This window comes from Equus quagga, chromosome 11 (assembly GCF_021613505.1).
Source record: "Equus quagga isolate Etosha38 chromosome 11, UCLA_HA_Equagga_1.0, whole genome shotgun sequence".
Taxonomy (NCBI): domain Eukaryota; kingdom Metazoa; phylum Chordata; class Mammalia; order Perissodactyla; family Equidae; genus Equus; species Equus quagga.
Window position 1 is genome coordinate 89,577,750 of NC_060277.1, and position 23,441 is coordinate 89,601,190.

At 44.9% G+C, this 23,441-nt stretch overlaps 1 protein-coding gene across 1 annotated transcript in view; it reads left to right on the forward strand.

Moving 5' to 3' along the window:
* The window catches only part of CA10 (carbonic anhydrase 10), a 467,323-nt gene that overhangs the window by 422,364 nt on the left and 21,518 nt on the right, over positions 1–23,441 (forward strand). The window contains exon 5 of the mRNA XM_046674606.1: positions 22,310–22,405. Coding sequence (XP_046530562.1) covers positions 22,310–22,405 — 96 coding nt within the window. The remainder of the gene's footprint in view (positions 1–22,309; positions 22,406–23,441) is intronic.

The following is a 23,441-nucleotide window of genomic DNA, read 5'->3' on the forward strand; positions in this document are numbered from 1 at the left end:
TTGTCCTTTGTGAGAGGAATGGCCTTGATCAATTTGGGGAACATCCATATTGACAAAGTGTATTTAGTGCCTATGATGTGACAGGGGCTGTGCTAGATCCTAGGGCAATGACTTCTACAAGCCATAGTCCTGCTTTCAAGCAGCTGTCGTTCTGCTTGGGAGATGCTCCTGTGGACAGCAATTGTAATGTGGGGTAAAGGCCTTAATAGAAGTATGTTGTAGGTATGATGGTGGCACAGAGGCACACGTGAGCATTTCCACTTGGAGGGTGAAAACTGAGCAGGGTTTTGAAGGATGAGTAAGAGTTTGCCAGATGGACACAGGGGAGAAGGACATTTCAGGTGATGGAAAAGGCATATGCAAAGGTACAGGTGTGCAAACAGTCAGGTCTGTCCAGGAAGCTGCAGTGGCTTGGCAGGACTGGCAGGTGTGGTTTGGCAGGAAAGTGAAAGGTGAAGCTGGAGGCCATAGAGAGCCTGTCAGGCCATGGAGAAGAGCCTGGACATTTCCCTAAGGAGAGTAAGGTGCCACAGAAGGATTCCCTAAGCAGGGGAGTGAGACATTTAGACATAGTGTCATCATCATGCCCACCGTGCAGAGGCTGGATTGGAAGGACATAAGATTGGAAGCAGCAAGGCCAGTTAGGACATTATGAAATACTCCAGGTAAGACGAGGAGAGGCCCTGAACTGAGTTAGTGGCACTGGGAATAAAGAGGATGGGGACCGTAGCAAGGACTGTTAGAAATATTACCGAAATCCGTAGGACTTAGTGACTAACGGGATCCCCGGCATAAGGAAGACACAAGAGTCTTCCTAGGCACCTAGGTTTATAGAAGCAGTGCTGGGCGGGTGATGGTGTCCTTAGAGGGGATGCAGGAGGAGCAGATCTGGAGGGAGGTTCGGGCGGCGGGATCACGAGCGTGGCTTGGGATAGGCTGAAGTTTGGCGTATAAAATTCCCTGTGCGCGCTCACAAGTCTCCGCCGCCATGACGCAGAGATTCACCACAGCCCGTTGGGGCGGCGGTAGGGAACCGCCTCAGGGTAGCCCTGTGTCTCTGCCATCTGGGGCTGCAGGTGTCCCGCTTTCCAAATGCCGAAGAACAAGAATGAGCAGCAGAGGCTGCGCTTGCTCCATCCCTGCTCTACCCAGCTCTCCATCTGAGGACCTGGAAAGCGAAGAATGGCCCTTTCTGGTACCCATCCCGTTCAACAGGCCTTAACCCCACAAGCCTGTTAACTCAGAATGACGAGCACGAGAGCCGTGTGTTTTGTGTCAGCCCGGGAGAAAGTGAAGAGTGTCTCCCGGGCAGGCCTAAGGGCATGCCTGGAACAACCTGCATTGCTGGAGTTCTTCCAGGCCTCCTCTCCTGCAGAGCTCGCTGGACCTCCCCACTGGGAAGCAGCCAGCTTCCTTGGGGGAGCTGATTTTAGCTATTGAGGGAGGAGATGGGAGGGCAAGCGGTCTAGCCTGATGGAATTCACTTCTGTTCAGCTCAGCTCTACTGGGCAGAGCTGGGCAAATAGCCCTGGTGTGGGAATCGGAAAGTGAGCTTTTCTGAATTCCTGCAGCCCTTCCCGAGGCTCTGGCCAGGACTCTGGAAAGAATGCAGGATAGCTGGGGTCCATGTTCACATTGGCTTCTGGATAAGAGCCAGGCTCTGGAATTAAGCTCTGGGGTTCAAATTCTAGTGCTTCAACTTACTAGCAAAGTGAGACATTGGGCAAGCTCCTTAACTTCTTTAAGCCTTGGCTCACCAACCCCTTTACAAAATGTGGATGATGAAGAGGTTATTCCCTGACCTCAAAGGGGAATTCACTGGGAGGATCAAATAAGATAATGCTTGTAAAACACCACATACAATGCCTGGAATTTAGTAGGAACCCAATAAATGTTAGCTATATCGCTGTACTAACTTAAGGCAACTGAGAGCGACGGACCCCCTAGCCCAGGTGTTAGTTACTCATATGCACAACAATGACAATGCAATGGACTCTTAATGAACCTTACAGCTCTCACTTGCTGTGATCCCATGTACACTAGGCATTGAGCCATGTCAGTGGTGGTGGTGGTGGCGTATATATGTAAGTATGTGTCTCGGGGGGAAAAGGTGATAAAGAAAGTAGGATAGAAGGGTAAATTAAGATTCTTGAGTGCTTAGTGCATGTCTGGTGCATGCTGAGTATTTTACATGCATTAATTTATATAATCCTTTGCTAATAAGTTGGACAGCTGGAGAAATGAGAAACTCAAGTTGAGAGAGACGTTAACTTGCTGACCCTAAGGCCAGAGTTAGTGCCAGGATGAGCGTCAGATTTCTACCTCTTTCCACTACTCAGAGGCTACAAGTCACAAAAGTTATCATTTGAAGCAGACTAAGATCTACATTTTAGTGCTACGAGAATTCAAAAGGAGGAAGAGAACAAATTTAGATGGGGAAATCCAGAAAGCCAGCACGGAGGAAATGGTGATTAGGAGGGGCTTCCAATTGGCAGAAACAACAGCTAAAAAAAATTGCCATTCCAGGTGGGGACAAACAACATGGACAGAGGTCAGACTCTGAAACTCTGGGGCATGTGCAGGGACCAGCAAGGAGCCCCTGAAAGGGTAGTTGTTTATTGTAGAGAAGTGGGCAAGAGAGGGCTGGAATTATTGGGATCAGGCTGTGGAGGGCCCTGAGGGCCAAGCAAGGGCAGGCAGGCCTGGGAGTGGGAAGAAGGAGACAGCGTTAGCAGTTGGGAAAATTAAGAGGCTGGCCGCTGGCCGGGACTTACAGAGGAGGGATTAGCAGTGTGTCCGGAGTAGCTCCTACCAGGGAAAGAGAGAACCGGAGACTCACGACCAACCAACGCACCGAGCCAGCTCCCTTCCAGCCTTAGAGGGCAGGATCCCCAGCAGTTGGAGTGGGGGCTGGGGGATGAGGAAGGAGCATTATGGAGAACGTACCCCTGTGCCTCTTTCTCCACAGCTGACACGCAGTAAAATCCTGCAGTGCAAGAGGCTTTCACTCCACAGGGATTCACTTCTTTAGCCAGTCCCCAAGTCTGATTGACCATCCTGAGTCCCAAAGCCTTCACATCCAACGTGGGGGCCGTACAGCTTGGTAGTTAGCACGTTGTCTTTGGCTTCAGGCACCAGCCCTTGTTCTATCCGTGAGTAGCTGTGTGACTGGGACACATTACTTAACAGCTCTATGCCTCAGTTTCCTTAGCTGTAAATTGGAGGTAGTGATAAGGTTCTCATGCTTGAGGTTTTGGTGAGGATCATGAGACGATGCACGTGAACTGGCTAGCACAGTCCGGGCTCACGCTGCAGGCCCGATAGTGTTCACTAGTGGTGCTGGTGTTGCTCACCGTGAGTATGAGAGATAAATGTGACTTGGGGGTAGGATGGACAGTACACGTAGAGCCACAGAAAGGCAGAGCTGGAAGGCGGCTTGGAGGTCGTTCAAGCCCTCAGCCAGGTCCCAAGAAGGGAAGGTGACTTGCCCAGGTTCACACACGAGCTGGTGTCCCAGAGGTCCAGGGAAGAGAAAGGAATGTGGGCCAGAATGCTGAGGGAGGCCCTGAGCAGGCGGGCAATCTCGCTAATCCTCGGGGAGCAGTGGCTGCTCCTGTGGCCCACAGACCAGGTTTGACGCAAGGCTCCACCTTTTACTAGCTGGGTGACTTCCAGCAAGTCATTCCACCTCTCTGACCTCAGTTTCCACATCTGTTAAGTGGGGACGACAGTTTCTGCCAGTACATCTGCCGGTTACAATAATTGAGTGAGATGAGTCCATAGGGCATTGAGGACCCCACTGGCCTGTGGAAAACTCTCAGGATGTGGTAACTCCTTTGAATTTTTTATTAATTGAAGGTCAGGCAAGATAAAGTTGGTGGATAAAAGTAGGGAAAACACACCAGTTGAAAGAAGCAGCTTGAACAAAAGTTTAGAGATGAGAAATAGGCTGGAAAATCAGAGACCTGGATTTCTAAGATTGACTGCTTACCAGCTGAGCGACTTTGGGTCCTCAGTTTCTCCTGTCTGAAAGTCAGTTTCCACTCTTCTAGGCCTAATTCACAGCAGGGCTATTGTGTGGGTCCAATGAGGAGATGGCCATGAAGATGCATTGTAAATTACAAAGCTCTCCGTGTATGAGCTGGTTTTCTCCCTCCCTGGACTGGGAACTGCTTGAGGCCAAGACTGGGTCTCCATCTTGAATCATCACCCCTGGCCCAGTTGCTAGCACAGAGTGGGTGCTACCTCGCTGTAGATGTGAACACACTGTTCCCACTCACCCTTGGGAATGCCCCTGACCCTGGCTATACAAGAGACTCAGACCTTCTCCTTTGGCTCAGTTCTACTGGAAACAGCCTGGGGCCATGATATTGAGCTAAGCCTGGCTTACGGTGGAGAGGAGGGAAAGAATGAAAATGAGGTCTGCCCCAGAGATTTAGGCCCAGTGGTTTCCAAGGAAAGCCATGCTTCTCTCACATGCACACAGATTCGCTTGGAATGGATGTTGAAGTCTTATTATAGACTGCCCACATGCCTGTTCCCAAATGCTGTCAGCAAAACGCTGTCTCTGTTTCCCTCCCAGAGTATATTTTGGGAGCCTGGGACAAGGGCACCATCTGGGCTTCCCTGTCATACAGTGAGGGCAATTCAGCTTTCTCTTCTTCTGTCTCCTTTTCCCCACGGTCAGCCCAGACCCACTCCTCAGTAACAGGATCAAAGGGTCCATCTATAAAACAATACCCTCTAAAAGGCTAGTGCAAAGAATTCTCACCGAATGACAATCAGACCACACAGGGGAGCAGCAGCAAGGGTTTTGCATCTCAAGGTCATTTTCTCTTGATCCCCAAGATATTGCAGCCTTCATGAAGATATATAGCACAGATGTGTAATGTGAGAGCCTCATCATTACCTCCAGTTTACAGATAAGGAACCCGGCTGTCCAGCCATGCCCTTCAGTCTGGGCAGAACCACCAATCCATACTCCACCCCCCATACACTCCAGTTGTTTGTCCTGGAGGGGTTGTTTGAAAATGTATGGGAGGCATTTGGGATTGTCACCGTGATGGGGAATACTACAAGCAATTAGTGGGAGGAGTACAAAGGTTCTAAAGGCCCTGATGTGCATAGGACCATCACACCCCATGAAGACTTGTCCAGACCAACTGTCCACAGCTCGCTGATTATAAAACACTGCCTGGTGAGCAAAGGGAGGGCTGGATTCTAAGACCATATTGACTTGGCCAGTAAACCCATTCAGCATTCATAATCCCTTCCTTCTTCTTCAACGTGGTATGTCTTTGTGGCTCCCTCTCTCCCATGTGGCATGTATGAACCCCGAAAACAGATCATATTATCCTCTGGCATTTGGCTTCATTTTAAACTGCAGTAATAGGCCAGAACCAATGTGGCCATCCGTGGATTGTTCAAATGTTCTTGAGTTATCACTTTTGTACTTTTCCAAATAGGTATTGGGGCTTTCTTTGTATTTTTTGCCATTTATTTTCCAATGATCTGTTTCTTATATCTTAGAATAAGCGAATACTTTTCTGTGTTTGCCAAAAGTTGTTTTTCACTCATTACTCATCTTTTATAATCTTCCTGAATATTTTTCCTGATTTTTCGGAAGACTATTTGAGGGTCTCCCATTCCCTGTAATCTGGATCGATATGTTGTTTTCTTATTTTCTTTTTTTAAAAGAAATAAAATTACCAAACAATTTGCAGTGCCTTTTATGGTTAACAGATTTAGGCAGATATTCAAATTAGCTTTAACTCATCAGGCACCATGGCGTGAGGCATGTTACTGAATTTGGGTGGTCTGAGTCCAGGGTTTGGAGTGCTGGCTCACTGAGAGCCTGGGCAGGTTCTGGAAGGGCAAGATTTGGGGAAAGTTGGCAGGTGGTTGGCAGTGTGATTCCTGGAAGAGTCAGCCAGCATACTGAGAAAATGTTCTGTAGGAAAGAGTCACGTCTCTCTACAGTTTTTGGTTGACCGGTCTGTGCCAAAAGCAAATCTGATGTTGTCACCATCCCTTACCCCTCCACCCACACCCTCTCCTTCATCTTAAAACCTTTGATGATGTTCCATTGTGCTTAGGATAAAGACAAAATTCTTACCAGGGTCTCCAAGACTGGATATGGTCTGGTCCTGACTTTTTTCTCCTACGTGATCCTACCTTCATCCCCTTTGCCTTCTGGGCTTCAGCCTTTTCTTCTTACACATCCCTACGTGATGCCACAGGGCCTTTGCACATGTGCTTCCTTCTGCCTTTAATATCTTCCCTCTTTTCATCACGTCATTCCCAGCACAGGGCTTGGTGCATAGGAGACACAAATAAGTGTTTATGGAAAGAATAAATGAATGAAGGCTTAGGAGTCAATTCTCAGATTTAGGGTATTGTGTTTTGAATGGATTTGATTTGGTTTGGCCTAAACATTATCAAATGAAGCAACCAGAGATCACAAACTGGCAGCCAACAGGCCCAGAGACTGTTCCTGACCTGGCCACAAATCTTTGAGCTCGGTCCCTTCCTAGCCCCTTTCTCTCATCTTTACAATCTGCCTGGCATTCCACTTGCAACCCCAGGCTTACACATGCTGTCTACTGAAACTTTCATTTAAATATATGACTTCAATTCAATGTAATTTAATTAAATTGATAGAAATTCAGGAGGCAATAGCCCATACCTCCCACCAATGTGCTTTCATTTTTTAGAAAAATCACAAAACCCTGTCCTTGAGATCTCCATGTTTCCAGATAAAGACCCAAGGTCTAAAAGGAAGAACTGCCCTTTAAAACCCAGTTCTCCTGAGTCCCAGCTCCAGGCTCTTCCTACTCCTCATCCCCAGCGTCAGTCCATCATGGATGGTGTTTATGTCTATTTAATGGCTTTGAAAGTCTGCATTTCTAGTTATTAAGTATCACACCTTCTACAATTAATGTGTAGAAAATCAAGCCTAGTTTTATGAACGTTTTATCCAAATTGCTCTGCAGCTTGATTTACAAGAGGACAGAAAACCCTCCCCTCTTATCTGATAGATGTTGTGTTTCTACTTCCATTAATGTGACAGTTAGAGTGCTCATGGAAAGGGACTCTTCTGGATTAACACCAGCTGAACACGGGGGCCTTAGCAAGTGGTTGTGGGCATTGAATCTTTCTTCCCTCCGTGATGGGTGTTTTCAGCCTCTGCAGAAAGCAGATGTGACTGAGTGATATGTCATAAAATTCTTGGTAGCATTACCTGCTTCTAGAGTTGGAATCTGAGAAACTGGAGGGCTGTTACTCTCGAGCCGGTGGTCCCTTTGCTGTGGTCTGAGAACCTGGAGTGACAGGTTCTGCTTCTGTAATTTGCCTAATGTGATCTCCATTTATTGCCCCCAGAGGAGCCTCGCTCTTTTTTAGATGAGTTGTTTTCTTTTTCTTCTAACGAGGTCATCCAAGAAGCCTTCCACCCCCACCCCCAGCTGCTCCTGCTGGCATACCTGTAGGAAGTATTTATTGGAGTTCCAAAAAGATTGAGTATTGAGTACTCCAGTTTTCAGAAAAATATATGTATTTCCTTATACATATATTGCATTACAGTTTATAAAGGATTTTCATACATGCCTTTGTTCATTCAAGTGTTTAAGTACTTAGAATATACCAGGTATCAGGCTATATACTGAAAATACAACTGGATGTATGTCCATTATCTTTCCAAATCCTTCCCAAAAGCCTAGAAGGCACGAGTGGTTAGCCTCCTGTTACAGATCGGGAAACTGAGGCAGAAAATCGTAAGGTGATTCCCTGAGGTCACTAAGCAAGTAAGGAACAGAGCTTGGAGTCTGGGTAGCAGAAAGTGAGGGTCTAAGGCCCTCAGGCAATCCAGTGCCACACAGCTGCCTCTTATTAGAAAGGAGAATTTGGTTTCTATTCTGTTTCTCTGTGAGTTCAGCTTGGCTGATTCCAGGCCCGACTGTACAGTGTAGCTGAGAAAGGCTTTCTCAGTCAAATCCCGGGTGTGCGTCTACTGCAGGGCACCTATTGATGCTCATTGCCCCTGGATGTTTGACAAATCACAAACCTCTTCAGTTTAGTTATATCTAAACCGGTGAGGCCATAACATTTACAAATAACTATAAGGGGACGGAAACCGTACATCGTGGTCCCCTGAAATGTCTTTCACATTGTGCTCTGGGCTCCGCGTTGCACTGTGGATGCCAGCCTCAAGCAATGGAGAAAGAGGCTTTGAGAGCATTCCGCAGCCTCCCGCGGACAGGCTTTGGACCAGATCATCATGTGGGCATTTGGAGGCTGCCTTCCTTGTTCGTTCCCAGAGATCAGACCTCAGGCAAAAACCTTCGGGGACGGGGTCGAAGTATTGGCGTATTTTTTTTAAGTACCGCTCACAACTGCACTCATTTTAACCTGGACAATAAAACAGAACTAACTTACTAACAATTTCTACTGTGTCTAAGAGTTGTAACAGCTGCCCATCACAGTTAAGTCAGAAGAGCCAACTGTTAAAGTCATGTTCTTCGACTGAAATGAGAAATAATCCCACTAAAACGGGTGTTAACTTGGTACAGGTGTGACTTCAGTATAGCTAGTCCATATGGGGGTGTTTGTGGGTCTTTTTCCTACTTCATTCAACTAAATTACATTGGAAGATTTTTTCCTATGTTGACTTACTCTTGTTTCCTGATATGAACCCTACTTGATCATAATAAAATAAAAATATTAAATAAAATATTAAAAATATATAAAATAAAAAATAAAAATGATTTTTACCATGTTGTTTTCCATTAGCTAATATTTATTTAGGCTGCTTGCATTTATGATTGTAAGAGACATTGGCCTATCTGCCCTTTAAAAGTCTCACGGAACATACTTATAAAACCACCTTGACCAAAGCTTTTTTGTGGGTAGTAGTTTTTGTGGATAGAAAAACAAAGGAAAATAATTCTTGACTTAATCAAAGGAACTGAATAACGTTACATCTCTACAATAATTAGAACAAGGTGAACCTTCCTTATGTGGCCTCAGGAACTACTTATTCAATAAACACTTAACAAAAATGACCTGAACATACCAGAACCATGGTTTTACCCAAAGGACAAGCTCTTCCACAGGGATGATCATGAGCCTAAGAGAGGCGGTGCATAGATAGTTTAAAACAATGTGTTCAGTACATCTACAGTTATTATAATATGAACTACAGAAAGAAAAGGCTGGCAGGATCTTTTTGGCAGTCAGATGACAATAAGATAAAGTAAGATACAAAAATGAATAATATACGGACCCTGTTCTCAAGAAATATGGTCTAGAAGCATTCATGCCTGGCTCTGCTGTTATCTATGGATTGAACGAGTCACTTCATCGTCCAGGCGTCTCATTTCCCTTATCTGAGCCCCAGCAGCCGGACAGTTCTAATAGCAATAATCGCAACTCCCATTGAATGAGGGCTTGCTTCGTGCCAGGCACTGCGTCTAAAGCCTGCTTTATCTCATTTAGGCACTTTAGCTTATTGACATGTTTTGGCTGTTTTAATCACCCCAAGAACACTTTGAGTGGTTCTGCTGTAATCACAGTTTTGCATGTGAAGAAATCAAGGCTGAAAGAGACTACATGACCCAGGGCTTGAACCCAGGGCGTTTGACTCCAGAGCCGATGAACAGTCATTATCCCTGCCCTTCTCTGGGATGATTTGAGGTAATGGGAGTATGGGAGGAGGTGACTGCAGAGAAAAGGAGGACGTGAGCAGTGAAGGCTGGGTGGCAGGACGTCAGTGAGGCCGAGCATCACCTAGAATCAGCCCAGGTGCAGAAAGTACCTGTCGACCTCACCTGTAACTCCTGGCAGGTAGCAGCCACTGCCTGGAGGTCACTTCCGGGAGGATCTGGACCACAATTCAGGGGGAGCATCCTGCTCTGCCTTTCAGATGCTTCTTTCATGAGAAGTGGAAGGGCTACAGATGCTTTGAAAAAAAGATCGTAGGAGGAAAGTTTGGCTTCTAGAAGTGGCGATTTCAGAATGTTTCAGGAAAAAAAAGCATTAGGGAACATTCCAAGTCAGTAGTTCTAGATAAAGATGTGGGAAACATGTCACCTCAGAGGAAAGAACTGTCCAGAAGATTCTTGGCGTCTCGTTTGTTTTGTGATAATGAATTTCAAGTCTAGCAACCAATAAGAAGGAAAGTATGTCCAATCTTTGCATCGTGGAAAGAAAAAGAAGGAATATTTGATGACTGCCTTTTCTCCGTGTGGCACTCAGTGTGTGTCACCTCATTGATCCCGCTTGTTTAATTATACCCTACCTAGTTCCTGAAGGACTGTGTAGTGGGTTCTCTTGTTTCCTTCTCACGATGATCCTTAGAGGCATCCACATATTACAGATGAAGAAACCAAGGCACAGAGGGGCTCATCAACCAGCCGACGGTTACCTGGACAGAAGAGGTCCCTGAGGTTCACAGCCTTGTCTTTTCCAGCACCGTCCTGCACCCATCAGATCCCTCTACACTTGTGCGAACTACTGTATAGCTCACTCTGGTTTTATAGGTTGCTGTGATCACTGGACCACATTTTGGGGGCTCTATCAATGAAATTATTGGCACTTTTTATTTTTAGCCGTAATTGCCTTCCATGTCTTAAAGTGCAGGAAATCATCCGTCACCAGGCAGATTGGTGATAACTGCCAAACCTTAGGCTGAGAATGTGACGATTGGTAAATATCAAACGGCGTTCTTCTCTGAAGGCTGTGTGTGCTCTTACACTTAAAGCCAAACTTGTTAATGACTTTCTGTAAGTAAGTTCTAGCTTATAATTGTTGTTCCAGCAACAGCTGCTGAAATGTGAGCTCCCCCTAAATATAAATACCTTTCCTTTTCTCTTTACCTTCTTGTGGAAAGAAAATGTTTGGACACTCAAAAGCAAAGTCGGCCAGGGTCACTGTTTGGCTTTGTGACCTCAGAAGAGTTGCCGAACCTCTCTGTGCCTTCATTTCATCCTTTGCCTATGTTAGGAACAAATGAGGCATTACGGGTGAGTTCCTCAATGATATGGAATGTATAGCATTTCTCTGTGGATTCCTGGAGTCTGGCGTGGAGTCGACACTTGGGACTTCTGTGTTGACTGGAAATAAACTTACTTGAATTGAATAAGTCTTGAAAAGTTTAAAAGCCTATTGAACTGTGACGATGGAAATCATTCTCATTTAAAGGGAAGGGAGAGGGTAATACTAGATTCTTTCAACATGTGTTTTCTTCCTGTTCTATAGAACACTCACTGGTAAATATATGCCCCTAACACTTTTTATTCATCTCTCAAATTTAAACCAGCAGGGCTGGCAAACTGCAGCCTGCGCTTGTTTTTGTAAATAAAGTTTTATTGGAACCCAGCCATGCCCTTTTATATTTTGTCTACAGCTGCTTTCATATACAAGCAGAATTGAATCGTGACAGAGACCATAGAGCCCACATGGCTGAAAATATCTGCTCTCTGAATCTTTACAGAAAAAGTCTGCTGACCTCAGAACTGTGGTATAAGCCACTGGGCATGTATTTTTCTTTAAAAGCTCTCACCTCATCCAGTGCCTGGAACATGGGGTGCTCCATCCATGGCTGAAGGAGACAAAATAAATCGGAAAGTGCTCCAGGTTGTGGACAAGGTACACCGTCCTCAAGTTTCCTTGGGACAACAGACTCCAAGTGAGGACCCAGAAGAGGGGGCTGCCCACCCCGAACCCCTATTTCTGCCGGAGCGGAAGGCTCTATTATCTATTGTTTTATAATAATTATAGGGTAACAACAACAGTAGTAATAGCTAATTACGGAGTGCTGACTGCATGCCAGGCCCTGCACTAAATGCTTTATGGATCCTGTCTCATAAAATCGTCCCCACCATTCTACGAAGTATCTAGTGTTATTATCTCTGTTCATAGAGGAGAGGCCTGCCTTGCTGAAGGGTACCAGCAGTGAAGCCAGGCTTCGCAGTCCGCATAGCCCAGCGTGAGATTTGGTTTCTGAGTTCCCATTAGAGATAGTCTTTAGGATTCCAGGCTGCTCCTTTACCAGCTCAGCCAAGTGCCTTGCTCTCCCTGATCCTCAAGACAACATATTTTGTTGTCTTATCGCCAGCCTGCACAGCCTCATTCGTTCATTTAATAATTATTTCTACCTTGCTACTGCTAATATGTGCCAGGTACTGTGCTGGGCATTGGGTCCATCACAAGAACCAATCAGATACAGTCTTTGCCTGGATGCAGCTTAAAGTCTGGTGAAAGTGATGGGCATTAATCAATCACATAAGAAATGTTGAATGGAACTGTGATGTGTGTTTCAAAGAGGAAAGGAACAGGATGCCGTGAGAGTGGGTTATGGGGATCTCTCTCAAGAGCTGACCCTTGAGCTCAGATCTAAAGGAATTCATAAAGAAGAGTCAGGCACAGAGGGGAGAGGAAGGCGTTCTAAGCAGAAGGACCAGTGTGTGCACAGGCTCTTAAGGAAGGAGGAAGCACGGGGCGTGAGGAAGACTGAGAAAAGGTCACTGTGGCCAGAGCACACAGAACAAGGAGACGCAGATGGAAAAATGAGGCTTGTGCTCAGATTCGGGTCTTTGTCTTAAAGGCAATGGGAAGTCACTGAGCGGTTGAAGCAGGGGTGAGTAAGGCGGTGGTGGTATCACACTGAATGCTGTGTGTGGTCTCCCATTACAACGCTGCTGTTTCCTGAGTTCACTAAGGGGCTTCTGCTAATGGGGCATCACGCTGAGAAAGATGAACTAAGGTGTATACATCAGGGTCTGAAAACACAGCTGGTCGCTCTGCTGAGGCGTGAGGGGTGAGCCAGGAGCAGCCTGGCACGTCCTGGGGAGTCACCTCCCGGCTATGAAGGGAAAACTCTGTGTGAGACTTTGACACCGGAGATTGCTCCCAGCCTAACTGATGACAAGGGCAGCTTGCTGTCGACTGGGAAGCTTGCTTGCAGCCAGTCTGCTCATTTAGTAAAAATGAGTACTTACCTATTAGTTGAAAGCTGAGTTTCTTGTCACCAACGTCAATGTTTTTCAGGCCCCTCACTTCAATTCTAGGGCACAAAACAAGCTTTGCCTTCAGTCTTAAGAGAATTCTAGGCATAAACACGACTGTCCATCTCCCTTAGAGTGGAATGAAAACCCCCTACCCTGGCCTGCCAGGCTCTCCGTGGTCTAGTCCTGCCTCCCTGTTTGACTTCAACTCAGACCACTCTCCTTTACTTAGTAGCTGCTCACTGAACTCTTGTTGAATGAATGGATGGATGAATGACTATATTATCTTGGGCAAGACATAGCCCCTCTCTGATCTCAGTTTCTTCATTTGTAAAATAAGTGACTGGCCTGGGTTTTCTATAAGGCCCCTTCCAGGATGAAGACTCTATGAGATGCAGAACAGGGATTCATTCAGCAAACACTTGCCAACATCTCCTCGAAGCCAAGGCCCATGACAGGCACGAGGGATATGATGATGGATATCCCTGCTCTTGAGATGTTTATTCAAAAGTAGAGACAGACACAAAGAGAAGAGTTTCAAAATAGCATGGCACATGAGTGTGAACTCTCTAGTCATAGGAACTAGGCACAATCTCAACTCTTAGCGCTTCCTTGAGCAAATAATCTCTTGGTGGCCCGGTGTCCCCATGATTCAAATAGAGATAATGGCACTAACTCATGGAATTTTGTGAGAATTAAATGACACGATGTTACTGCTGGCGTTGTCTCTGGCACAAAGAAGTACACAACAAATGTTAGTGATGATCATCAACAAACGATGATGATGACTGACGTCGACAACAATATTCAGCACCCTGTGACTGTACCGGTTGTCTATGGCTTACGTCTGTTCTGAACTCTCAGTACTCACGCCCTCCTGGTCAAATATTTTGAACGTTCCCTCTGGACGAGAGTGCGTGGAGCAGGGAGGAGCTGCACTTGGTGCTCAGTGTCACTGGTTCATGGAAGGCGTCCTGAGGAAGATGAGGCCAGAGCTGAGTTGTAAGGTAAAGAGGGGTAGGCACGGCCTCCTCTATCTCCACTTTGCCCTCCAACAGTGACCAGAGGGAGCTTTCAAAAATGCACTCAGATCAATTGATTTCTTCCTTAAAACTAATCACTATCCGTTGCGCTTGGAATAAAATCAAAGCTCCTCCCCACGGTCCGCAAAGCCCTGCATGAGCTGGTCCCATCTTGAGCCACCTTCACCCTTCCCCAGCGTACTCAGCCATTTATCCCCACCTCAGGCTCTCTGCATTGGCTGCGCTCTCTACCAGCCATGCACCTCCCTCCCATCTTCCCATGCCTGGCTCCTCTTCATCCTCAGAACTCAGCTCGAACGTCACCTCTGCAGAGAGGCCTCCACCAATGACACTACCTGACATTGTTCCCACTCTTGCATGCCCCCCCAAATTTTTCCACTGCTGTCATTCGCTTTGCAAGCCAAAAGTTTGTTTTATTTCCTTCAAAGCACTTACTACCATCTGAAATTATCTCTAAGAGGTCAAGCACTTACCAGTCTTGTTCCAGCCGGCCTCGGCACATAGTTGCTCTCAGAGACTTTTTGAACAAACAAATTCCAGATCCTTGTAAAGGATTGAGGGGAGGCACAATGTTCTAGGATGAGAACACAAGTTTCAAGCTAGTACTAAAGTTACATCAGGTCACAGAGCACTTAAGTACAGAGAATGCACTGAATCATGGCGTCCGCCGTATCTGAGCATCATCGAAAGACCAAAAGATCTGATTTCTTCCTCTAAGACAGCTATTTCTCAGGCTTGAATTTCCAGAAAGCTTCTCTAGGAGGACACCCATCTAAATTAATAAAAAAGTAGAGATTATAAAATAATTTCCAGTAATCCAGGTTTAGCTCTTTCACATGGTAATTCCAACTAAGCCAGCAGAAGCCCTAGGGGCGTCTCTTTAATGAATAGCTAAACTTGGTGTTTAATTAGCATGTCATCATGAGCCCCTAAAGAGTTTGCTCTTGTAAGCAGTTTCAACATTGTCCCTGCAGCCCTCGTTGCCTCGTGCACTTGCTCAGAAGGTCAAACATTCACTTGTTGATCGCCTATTTCATGTCAGACACCCTGATGACCTTGAATAAACCTCAAAGTTGAGGCTCATTAACTAAGTAGTAATTAAACCACAGCTTAGTACTCATCCAAATTATTCAAAATTCTGACTTTGTAGGATTGGGATTTTAAAATGTTACCCATAACTGGCAAGAAGTAATCTACAGGCATCACCTTCAGAACCCACCTGCCAATCTGACACTCTCTCCCTAGTGGGATAGGATCTCCCATGGCTGCTCCCTAAGCGCAAATGAACAGCAGGATGAGCAGCAGACCCCCTTCCCCCAGACCCACCCGCACCTGTGCACATTGTGAGTGGTTAGTGGGTATCAGATTGGCCCCATTAGGCCTGGCTGGGGAAGAACAGGGGCAATGGCTGCGGGAACTGTAATTGTCACTGAGAGGACCTTGGGGGGAGGTGGAAGGGAAGCAGCGCTTTTTCAGAAGTAAACCCTACTGTTGGTGCATGAAGCAGTGCAGGCCCCAGGCATCTTCCCCTCTTGCTTTTGATGCCAAAATTGTGTTCTGACAAGTGGGAACAAGAAGCCTGGCCACTGCCAAGCTGCCTCCTGGGCTCCTCTGGTGATGCTGACTGTTCTGAGGCCCAGGGGATGGCTTGGTGCCCACTCACCACACCCATATGCACATTCTTTAAACTGCAAAGTCCTATGGAACATTCTCTGCCTTAATAGCTACCACCTGCAATTACACCCTCCGTACCTCCAGTCTCTCCTGCTCTAATCTGCCCTCTGACAGTCCATGCTGATGAGCGCATCCCTGCTCAGAACTCTTCCATAGCTCTTATTCTGGGTCTCCTATGGTCTATACTCAGCCCATGCTCCAACATATATGACGCATGTACCCCTTCACCCAGCCAAACTGAAGCAGAGGAGCGGTGAACAGCCAGACCCAATAGGGCTCTGCCAACCAGCCAACAGGATCTGCTAAACCAGTATTCTCAGCTACTACTAATGTGCATTCGAATCACTGGGGATTTGTGAAAATGCAGATCTTGATGCAGAAGCTCTAGGGTGGGGCTCAAGATTCTGCATTTCTAACAAGCTCCCAGATGCTCTGGCTGTTGCTGGTCCCCGCACTGCACATTGAGTAGCAAAGCACTATGTCATCCGTTTAATATCTAATTTGTGGAGAGGGGGGAGAAATGCTAGATTCAAAATAGCTTTATTTTAAGATCATGTTAACTCTCTAAAATCACCGTTTCTGTAGATCAAAGAGATCATTTGGTCCACCCTAATAAAAGAGGCAGTCCATCAACAACTCCTAATAGAAACCAAAGCTCACGATCTCAGAATCCTAGCCGACTTACCACGGAACAAAGAGGAGGCGAGACTTCAGATCAAAATTCTAAATGTGTTAACGTGAGCTTAGAGCAGAGCACAACCTCACCCCATCCTTGCCAGCCTCCTTCTCACGGCCCCTGGCCCCTGTAGAATCCCGCCCTGTGGGGCGTCGCAAGGCCCAGGAGACTCTTCCTGCCTTTTTCAGTCTTGTAAGTTGGAGAGGAGGATCACTCCACTGGATTGCCTTCCGCTTCCCTGCTCTCCAAGGCCTAGTTCCCAGAAGATGCTGAAATTTCGAGGCATGCCTTGAAGCACTGGCGCATCCCCAGGTGGTTTTCGTAAGTCACCTGGTAGGAAGATCTTAGCAGATGGCAAGATGTGTTTTGATTCTCATTAAGAAGCTTACTCAACATTGAAGGGAGGTGCGGCAGGTCCCCCACAGCTCCTGGTTCTTCCACATGGTGACACTTCTGCACCTGCAGAAAGTCCTGGCTCTGTGTGTGGGCGGGAGGAAGGGAGGGAGGCAACTGATGAGCACAGGCCTGATGAACCTGCCTGGCCTGAGTCCTGCACAGGCAGAGCAGATTCACCAGCCCCTGCCTGTGGTCGCCCTTCTGATGGCAGAGTAGCTGCTGCATAACCATCTGCCACCATTGGAAAAACTCACAAGAAGTGAAAAAGCGATAAACAAATAGGATATTTCAAGAGCAGCAATACTGTGTGCTCCCTCCATGAGAAGCTCTGCTGACTCCACTTGTTCAGGGTGTTCTCTGATCCAAGGTACCATCCGTCTGCGCAGGCACTGATGGGGTGTTGATGTTCATTGATTATGTTGCACAAGTTCTCCATTCCAGCTACTCTCTAGCTGGAGAGCTTTTAGCAAATACCAGTGCCCTCTTCCCACCCTAAGTCAATTCAATCAGGACTGGGGGGGGGCCAGGCATAGGTGGGTTTTAAAAGCACCCAGGTGATTTGGATGCACAGTGAAGGTTACAAACCACTGTGTTAGAAATGTTTTTTTTCAAAGATCAAGGGAAAGCACGTTTTTTTGATCATTGACTTTCCCGACTTCTAAAACTTCCCTTCCTTTTTTTAGTGTAATACAGGATATTGGTAATAATAAACACTCTCTTATGCTTTCAGAGTCACAAATCACTTTTACATGCACTCTCTTATTAGATTCTCAAATCAGCCTGTGGAAAGTGCTCACGCCATTACAGAAAGATATATGCTGGGCTTGCTGTGACATTGTTTATAAGAGACAAAAAAATGGAAACAACCCAAAAGCTAGTGAGAGGATGGTTTAATATGTTACGAGGCATTCATGCAACAGAGAATTCCACAGCTGTTAGAAAGACAGGTAGATCGATACGCATTGACTTAGAAAGATAGCCACAAACTATTTTTAAATTTAAAACCTCAAGTTCTGAAGCATAATTATACATTCCGTTTCTGTTGTGTTTTCTATTTTTAACAACTTTACTGAGATACCCTTGGCATATAAAAATTGTATGTATTTAAGGTGTACAACTTGATGTTTTGATATATGTGTACACTGTGAAAAGTTCACCACAATCAAACTAAATAACATATCCGTCACCTCTACATAGTTACTATTGTGTGTGTGTGTTAAGAAGATTTGATTTATGATCTATACTTTTTAGCAAGTTTCAAGTACACAATACAGCATTGTTAACTATCATCACTATGCTGTGCATTAGAGCTCCAGAACTCGTTCATCTCGTATAACTGAGACTTTGTACACTTTGACCAACATCTCATTTTCCCCACCCCGGAACCCCTGACAACCACCATTCTATTCTCTGCTTCTATGAGTTTATTTTGGATTCTACATATAAGTGAGATCATACAGTATTTGCCTTTCTATGTCTGGCTTATTTCACTTAGCATAATGTCCTACTGGTTCATCTATGTTGTCACAAGTAGCAGGATTTCCTTTACTTTTACGGCTGAATACTATTCCATTGTGTATGTATATACCACATGTTCATTATCCATTCATCCATCAATGGAAACTTAGGTCGTTTCCATGTCTTGGCTATTGAGAATAATGCCGCAGTGAACACGGGAGTGCAGATAGCTCTTTGAGATCCAGATTTCGTTTCCTTTGGACATATACCCAGAAAGGGATTGCTAGGTCATATAGTAGTTATATTTTTAACTCTCTGAGGAAGCTGTATGCTGTTTTCCATAATGGCTGTAGCAGTGTACATTCCCACCAACAGTGCGCAAGGGCTCCTTTCTCTTCACATCCTTGCCAACACTTCTCTCTTGTCTTTTTGATAACAGCCATTTAACAGTGCAAGGTGATATCTCATTGTGGTTTTGATTTGCGTTTCCCTGATGATTGGTGATGTTGAGCACCTTGTCATGTACCAGTTGGCCATTTCTATATCTTCTTTCGAGAAATGTCAATTCAAGTCCTTTGCCCATTTTTTAATAAGGTTATTTGGGTTTTTGCTATTGAGTTGTAGGAGTTCCTTATATATTTTGGATATTAACCCCTTATCACATATACGGTTTACAGATATTTTCTCCCATTCTATAGGTTACCTTTTTACTGTTTTGATTGTTTCCATTGCTGTGCAGAAGCATTTTAGTTTGATACAATCCCGCTTGTCTATTTTCATTTTTGTTGCCTATGCTTTTTGATGTCATGACCAAACAACTGTTGCCAAGACCAATGTCAAGAAACTGTTCCCTACGTTTTCTTCTAGTAGTTTTACAGTTTAGGGTCTTACACATAAATCTTTAATTCATTTTGAGTTGATTTTTTATATGTCGCGAGATCGGGGTCCAATTTCATTCTTCTGCATGGGATATCCAGTTTTCCCAACATCATTAATCAAAGAGGCTCTCCTTTCCCCAGTGTGTATTCTTGGCACCCTTGTCAAAGATCAGTTGACCATAAGTGTATGAATTTATTTCTGGGCCCTCTATTCTGTTCCATTGGTCTATATATATGTTTTTATGCCAGTGCCCTACTGTTTTGATTACTATAGCTTTGAAATATATTTTGGACACAGGAAATGTGATGCCTCTAGTTTTGTTGTTCTTGCTCAAGAATGCTTTGATTATTTGGGTTCTTTTGTGGCTCCATGTGAATTTTAGGATTGTTTTTTCTGCTTCTGTAAAGAATGCCATTGGAATTTTGATAGGGATTCCATTGAATCTGTAGACCACTTTTGTTGCTTTTTCTCTCCCAATTCCGCCAGTACATAGTTGTATATTTTAGTTGTGGGTCCCTCTAGTTGTGGCACGTTGGATGCTGCCTCAACATGGCATGACGAGCGGTGCCATGTCCACGCCCAGGATCCAAACCGGAGAATCCCTGGGCTGCCGAATCGGAACACACGAACTTAACCACTCCACCACGGGGCCAGCCCCCTGTCGACCACTTTTAGTAGTATGGACATTTTAACAATATTAATTCCTCCAACGCAGGATGTCTTTCAGTTTATCTGTGTCTTCTCTAATTTCCTTCATCAATGTTTTATAGTTTTCAGTATACAAGTCTTTTACTTGTTTGGTTAAGCTTATTCTTAAGTATTTTATTCTTTTTGTTGTTATTGTAAATGGGATTGTTTCCTTAATTTCCTTTTCAGATAGTTCAATGTTAGTGTATAGAAATGCCAGCAATTTTTATATACTGAATTGATAGCCTGTAACTTTCCTGAATTCATTTATTAGTGCTAATATTTTTTTCTTGTGGTTGAGTCTTTAGTGTGTCTATGTATATGATCATGTCATCTACAAACAGAGATAATCTTGCTTCCTCCTTTCTGATTTGGATGCCTTTTTTCTTTTTTCTTATCTGATTGCTCTGCCTAGGACTTCTAGAAATACATTGAATAGATTTGGCAAATGTAGGCATCCTCGCCTTGTACTGGATCTTAAAAGAAAAGTTTTCAGTCTTTCCCCATTGATTATGATGTTAGCTGTGGGCTTTTCACGTATATCCTTTTTGTGTTGAGGTAAGCTTCTTCTATACCTGTTTTGTTGAGAGTTTTTATCACGAATGGATGGCGGATTTTGTCAAATGCTTTTTCTGAATCTATTGAGATGGCCATGTGGTTTTTATTTTTCGTTCTATTAATGTGGTATGATTTACATATGTTGATCCATCCTCGCATCCAGGAATAAATCTTACTTGATCATGGTGTATAATCCTTTTAATGTGCTGTTGAATTTGGTTTGCTAGTATTTTATTGAAAATTTTTGCGTCTCTGTTCATTAGGGATATCGGCCTGTAGTTTTCTTTTCTTGAAGTGTCTTTTTCTGGCTTTGGTATCAGGATGATGCTGGCCTTATAACATGGGTTCGAAAGTATTCTCCCTACTTCTATTTTTGGAAGAGTTGAAGAAGGATCGGTCTGAATTCTTCTTTGAGTGATTGGTAGAATTCACCCACGAAGCCATCTGGCCCAGGGCTTTTCTTTGTTGGGAGATTTTTGATTACTGCTTCAATCTCCTCATTTGTATTCATCTGTTCAGGTTTCTGTTTCTTCTTGATTCAGTCTTGATAGGTTGTATGTTTCTAGGAATTTATCCATCCATTGTTTTTCAAACCCTGTATGTCCATGTGTGAGTGACTTATAAGCACAAAACAATATCTGGAAGGATATATACTAAACTGTTAACAGTCATATTGCTGAGAATAGACAGAGGTGGGGGCGGCTATCACATTTTTTTATTTCTCCATCTTTTAGTTTTTTACAAAAATTATACTTCTATATTGTTCTTAAAATTCTATTTTAGGGTCTGGCGCAGCAGTTAAGTGCACACATTCCACTTTGTGGCCCAGGGTTTGCAGGTTCAGATCCCGGGTGTGTACTTACGCACCGCTTGTCAAGAGATGATGTGGCAGGCATCCCACATAAAATAGAGGAAGATGGGCACGAATGTTAACTCAGGGCCAGCCTTCCTCAGCAAAAAAAAGGAGGATTGGCAGCAGATGTTAGCTCAGGGCTGATCTTCCTCAAAAAAACAAACAAACAAACAAACAAAACAAAATCTACTTTAAAACCACAGCCTGAGATGAATTCCAAGGAGAGATAATCATACCCATTTTTCAGAGGAAGCAATCAAGAGTCAGTGAGATGGAGTAACTAGTCATGTGGCTAAAAATTGGTGGGGCATTAGTTTGAACATACTTGTATGCTATGTTTCACAATTAAAAAAAAAAAAGAGTTTTAAAAATTAGGTAACAGAGGGAGAACCTAGTTTGCTGGATCCCAGGTCCAGGACTCCTTTGCTATCTATGCTGTCTCTTGCACCGGGGCTCAACAAGCAGATTGAAGATCTTCATTCAACAAGGAGGAAGTTAAGTCCTGCACAATCAGATGACCTGGGCAGGCTGGTGCTTTGGGAGCCTAAGCCATCAGCTCTCTCTCCATCAGGACCACTGCATCTTGCAGGCTGACCAGTCTCCTCTCAGAGTCACTGGGCTGACACAGTTCCCTGCTCGCCTGAGGCCACGTGGAAGATTTACTTGCTGCCAGTGGCAGCTGGTGGTGCAGCCCAGAGAGCACGTCCACCCCTGCAGGGCAGTTCTGCTCCTAATAAGGGAAATTCACTTTACACGCACTTGAGGGGAAATATCCTGAGATGGAGCCAAAGCCAGATGGGCACTAAGCCTATTAAAGGCATGATTGTTACCAGGAAACATTTGCAAATAGGTATGGGTATTTTTGTAGTGTGTGTGTGTGTATGTGTGTGCATGCATTTTACACACACACATACAAAACATACACACACACACATCTTCGTGAAATCCCTTCTATTACAAGATTGTCTTTCCAATTGTTCTATAATATACTTTACAGTTTACTCTTATGTAGGGTGGCTATGCTGTGCCTCACACCTTTTAATGCTAGATTGTTGTTCTTATTATTGTTTTTGCCTCCTGCCAGGTGCAGCTCATCCACTATAACCATGAGTTATACACAAATGTCACAGAAGCTGCAAAGAGCCCAAATGGATTGGTGGTAGTTTCTATATTTATAAAAGTAAGTGTCTTGCATTCCTTCATTCTTTCCTTCTTGCCATTTCCCACTCCAATCGGAATATCAGTTTACAGTCTCTGTTGGATCTTAGAAATAACAAAAAGGGTGATGTCCGTGCCCAAGAAAAGCTGCAGGGTGGTGACTTTTATATCCCTGAGATTTATGAAAACTGAAGTCCCTTTCAGAGAGATGCAAAAGTGATGAGTTCCATTTCAGAGCATCAGAGCCTGAGGATTCAGGCAGCTTCTGCTCTGGTGAGACAAAGGGTGCCGGCCCCAGGGGCAGGCCCAGGTCCTGCCTCATGCAGAAGGACCAGAAGGATGCAACAGAAGGGGAGGGGGTTCCTCACTGACACCACACGGGATTAAGCCCTGTCCATCAGTTGCCCCTTGGAAAACGAGATACAAAGGAGCTCTGAGAGGTCCCTCCCTCCAGGCACTGCAGTAAGCAACTCGCTCCAGCTTCTCTGCCATTGCTCTGAGTATCGTCTCTCCCTCTCCCTCGGAAGCATCCCCAGGGAGAATTAAGCCAAGATCCTCCTGCTGAATCTATGACACTCTAGGGAGGCTCCACATCCTCCTAAGAGTCAACAACGACAAATTTCCAACCCAGTAAATTCTAACTTGTTAAAAAAAATAATTACCTTTAATGTTTTTGACAGATGTAGAGTGAAGAAAGAATGCAAATTTAAAGGAAAAAAGAAAATAAGAAATTGTCTTTCCAGTTAGGAGAAAAGAGTAATAGGTGACAGTTCCAAAGCTCGGCAGTCACTGTGCTAGCCCTTTGGGAAAGTCCCAGCCTGACCATTAGAGGAAGTGCCCGATCAGAACTTCATCTGATGAAAATAATCAAGAGAAATCCAGCATTTGCCATTAGGGAGTTTTAACAGTTCTCGTGTTGACATCACTCAAAAGAATGGGCACACAGGCACCTCAGACACCACTCCCTCTCTGAAAGCATCTCCCTTGGCAACAGGCCAGCCCTGCCCAGTCATCCCTCTCCAGACTCCACACCTTCTCCCAACTTCCTCTCCCTCCCC